The 4,467-nt window shown below is 39.1% G+C and overlaps 1 protein-coding gene across 1 annotated transcript in view; it reads left to right on the forward strand.

Moving 5' to 3' along the window:
* Nucleotides 1-3,205, forward strand: part of ACTR6 (actin related protein 6) — a 40,877-nt gene extending 37,672 nt beyond the window's left edge. The window contains exon 11 of the mRNA XM_007947200.2: nt 3,076-3,205. Within this exon, the coding sequence (XP_007945391.1) occupies nt 3,076-3,205 (130 nt within the window). The remainder of the gene's footprint in view (nt 1-3,075) is intronic.
* The last annotated feature ends 1,262 nt before the right edge of the window (nt 3,206-4,467 follow it).

The following is a 4,467-nucleotide window of genomic DNA, read 5'->3' on the forward strand; positions in this document are numbered from 1 at the left end:
TAGGAGCTCAGGTGGCGCAGTGCCTAAGGCTTTTGACTGCTGACCAGAAGGTTGGTGGTTCAAACCAACCAGCTGCTCTATGGAAGGAAATGGGACAATCTACGTCCGTAAAGATTTACTGCCTCGGAAACCCTATGTGGGTCACTATGAATCAGAATAGACTCAGTGGCAGTGGGTTTGGTTTTTGGTATCCTATGTTATGAGAAAAAGCAGATACCATCATTTACACTTGAGAAGTAAAGAAATAAGAATTTTGGAGCTGTAGGAAGGGCTTACCAGTCATCCTGTTGAACATTCTTAGTAAACAAAGAAATGAAGGGTTACAACCTGGCAAAGGTCTTATGGTAAATTATTAGCACTAAACAATTCAAAATCCATTGTTCTTTTCCCTGAGTCAGGAGCTCTTAGCAAAATAAACATCGTAAAAATCCACCTTGACTCTCAGGGCAGTATTGCAGACAAGACCCCACATACCTTACTTAATTCTGGAGTTTTGTTTTAAAACTAAAGTAGAATTTTTCAAAATTGATAATAATGGAAGGCCTTCATCTTTAGCACTTCCTTTTATAGCTATCAGATAAAAGAATCAGTGATCATTAAATATTGAAATAAATTCTTTATCATTACTTTGTTGTTGTTGTTATTTGCCGAGTTGGACCCAACTCATAGCGACCTCTCTTTGGGTTTCCGAGGCAGTTTCACTATGGAAGTAGGTTGCCCAGCCTTCCTTCCAAGGAGTGGCTGGTGGGTTTGAACTGCCAGCCTTCTGGTTAGCAGTCAAGTGCCTTAGACACTACGCTACTAATGTTCATAAATTCTTTAGTATCAAGCATATTCATGCAAACCATGACACATTACAAACCACAGGATCTACAAGAATAGTGTTTTATTTTCTTTTATTCAACAAATCTTTGTTGTGCACTTTCTGAATTTTTTTAAAGGTTAGGAAATGCAGTAAATACTGTAAGAAAAACATTAACTTTTTTCTTTGTCCCTTTTCAGACTTGAAACTCTAAATTGTGGGAGATGAACAATAGAAATAGAATTGAATCATAACATACAAGTATTTTTTGGTTGTATATAGCAAAATCAAACTAAATATTTTATGTGCTTTAATTTTACTTATTGCCATGTCCTACCATGTGATTTTTTACCAGGCTTTATTTTTACTAAGGAATCTGGTGGAGCAAATAGTTAATGTGCTCAGCTGCTGCTAAATGGGCAAGGAGGCAGCATCTTCTGACCTCCTCTAACTACACAAGAGGAAGACTGAATCATGGCCAGCAGCCCAAGGCCTGTTACTATGAGGCCAGACATGCTGCCACCCTCTAACCCTCTTACCAACCTTGACACCAAGTGTCCCTCCGTGGCACCTACCACCTCTTTGCTGGGTTCAATAATTTGCTGCAGTAGCTACACAGAACTCACAGATAATGAGTTTATTACGGAAGCAACAGGCTACAATGAAAGGTCAGGAATGCGCCTCTGTCTCAACTGCGTGTTTCTCACTCAGCGGCACGTCTCTCAACAGCATGTCTCTCTCAGCTGGCAGTCAGATGTCTTCTGCCTCTAGGAGGGCTCATTTTGAGCCTAGCAGAGTGGCAACCAATCCCAACATCAGAGTTGTACACACCAGAGAGAGAGAGAGTGAACTTTCCCAGAAGATTACTTTGTACTGCTCCAACAGAAATAGCCATGACTTTAACAATCAGCTTAAATTGCATGGTCCCACCCAATAATCTAGGAGCTCTGGTAGCGTAGTGTCTAAGGCATTTGACTGCTAACCAGAAGGCTGGTGGTTCAAACCCACCAGCCACTCCGTGGAAGAAAGGTTGGGCAATCTACTTCCGTAGTGATACTGCCTTGGAAACCCAAGGAGGGGTTACTATGAGTCGGATACGACTCTGTGGCAGTGGGTTTGTGTTTTTTTTTTGGTACCCAGTAATCTGGTGGGAGTTGCAAAGACAGTGGCTAGAAAAGCCATACCATGTAATTTACCACACTGTAGCTGCTAACTGAAAGGTTGGACGTTTGAGTCAACCTAGGGGCACCTTAGAAGAAAGGCCTGATGCTCTACTTTTGAAAAATCAGCCATTGGAAACCCTGTGGAGCACAGATCTACTTTGACACACGTGGGGTCACCACGAGTCAGAATGGACTAGTTTTAACTTTTGAAAATATTTTATATATTAGAGGTAACAAAGTATAGTGACAAAAGCAGACTGTGAGAATAGTTCTAGGTTATTCCCTAGTTCCAGACTTAACAACTCTGAACTTCTTATTCCAGATTTATGAGAGTTATAATAGCTATCTCATGGGTTGCTGTGAGAATTAATAAAATGACATATCTTTGCCACATAAAAACTTAAAGAGTCAGTTGTTGTTGTTGTTGTTGTTATGTGCCATCGAGTCGGCCCCAACTCATAGCGACGCCTCCTTGGGTTTCCGAGGCAGTATCACTATGGAAGTAGGATTGCCCAACCTTCCTTCCAAGGAGTGGCTGGTGGGTTTGAACCGCCAGCCTTCTGGTTAGCACAAGTGCTTTAGCCGCTATGCTACCAGAGCTCCCAGTTATGACAGTATTTTTCCATTTAGCCATCTTTTGGTCATATAAATATATATATTTTAATTAAAAAATAGGGTCCATAAATGCAGTTGCATAGAAAAAAGAAAAAAAAGGACACTGTTTTCTGGTGGCACTGTGCCTAAAGCATTTGACTGCTAACCAGAAAATTGATGGTTCAAACCCACCAGCCTCTCCGTGGAAGGAAGATAGGGCAATCTACTTCCATAAAGATTTACCAGCTTGGAAACTCAGTGGGAGTCGCTGAGTAAGAATTGACTTGATGGCAGTGAGTTTGGTGTGGTTTGAGTTTATTTTGTAGTGGTGCTAATGTTCTTTTCCCTTGGAGTTTGTTCTACTTGTGTGTAAACTTTACAGTTATTTTCAGACCTTTAATGATTTTCTATTAAATAAAATTGGGTAGAGAGTGCCAAACTTTAGTTACTAATTCATGTTTCAGGCATTTCAATTGTTCTGTAAAATCATCTAGATTCATTTACTTTTATTTTCAGCCCTATTACTTACTCCTGGGAAGGTGGAAAATTGATATCAGAGAATGATGATTTTGAAGATATGGTGGTGACAAGAGAAGATTATGAAGAAAATGGACACAGCATCTGTGAAGAGAAATTTGACATTTAAGAAACATTTCTGAATGGAAGTCTAGAGTGGTTGGGACTGTAAGGATTTATTTCAATATTCTTCATTTTAAGGGAGTTAAAGACCTGTTACCTTTCAGTTTAAGATAGTTTTGAATTTATGTATACCTTTCAGTTTAAGATAGTCTTGAATTTATGTAATGTGCTCCTTAAATACTTTTTGATCCTTTTTCAAAGATTGCTGAGCTACGTTATTACAGAAGACTGTAATTCAACTGACATTTTCATTTAGGACCTGGACTGTCATAACAGCACTCACACTGTTTCTAAATGTAGGTTAGCTTTCATTAGAAGATGAAAGAGTGAATACGTTTTAAGTCTTCACAGTTGAAAGCCGGAACTTACTATTTTGCCTGTCAGTTTTCCTTAGAAGGTAGTTTTGTGCCAGGAATTGGGAAAAGTGTGTTCAGTCTGATATGATTTATCTCTTGTAGAAACAAATATTTTATTAAAAGAAAACTGTCACTCTTATTTACATATACTAAAGGGAAGAATAATTCTTTGCATGTATAATGTTTCTCTTTTACTTGGAGTAAGTTTGAAAGGGGTAACTAAAGCTGATTTACTAATGTATTTTTGGTCACAATTTTGTTGACAGAAATACATTAATTCACTGATAAAAATACTGACTTCTTTAAAATTGTGGTGGTTATGTTTGTCTGTCAAACTTGGCTGGGCCTGGTTGAGTGGCTGGGCACCTGGTGGTAGTTATTCCCCATGATGAGACTGGCAATCAACTCCATGGTGGGATCTACCACAAGCAGCTGAATAGCTGCCTTTGGGATGTTGTCTGCTTCCTGTATATAAGCAGCAGCTTTGGGAATGGTCTCTAGCCTATGGCACACTTGGACCCTGCATGTAGCTGTGTCGTTGTTCAGCAGCCTGCCATACTCTGCCGACCTTGGGACTTACAGTGGACTTAAATTAATGGCCTGCCATGTGGTTTGGTAACATCGGGACTGTGCCTTTTTATTTGTTTTTTGGATGAAAACAAATTTGAAGTTAACTTTGGGTTGTTCAAAAATTCTTGATACAAATGTTAGTAATTTTGTTCTAAAAACTGTTTTATACAATTCACAGCAAGTATATTAAGGTGTTAAAGTCTACAGCTTCCCAATGTTAGGAAACAGCTATCAGTGACATTAGTGAGTAGATCAGATAGAGTTCTTTAAAGAACTCTCCACTTTAAGTATACTTTGACTGTATTGAATTAGGGCCTGGTCAGTCCTTCCTAGACCTTGACTA

The sequence above is a fragment of the Orycteropus afer genome, unplaced genomic scaffold (genome assembly GCF_000298275.1).
Source record: "Orycteropus afer afer isolate SDZICR_OR568_19922 unplaced genomic scaffold, OryAfe1.0 scaffold00177, whole genome shotgun sequence".
Lineage (NCBI taxonomy): Eukaryota > Metazoa > Chordata > Mammalia > Tubulidentata > Orycteropodidae > Orycteropus > Orycteropus afer.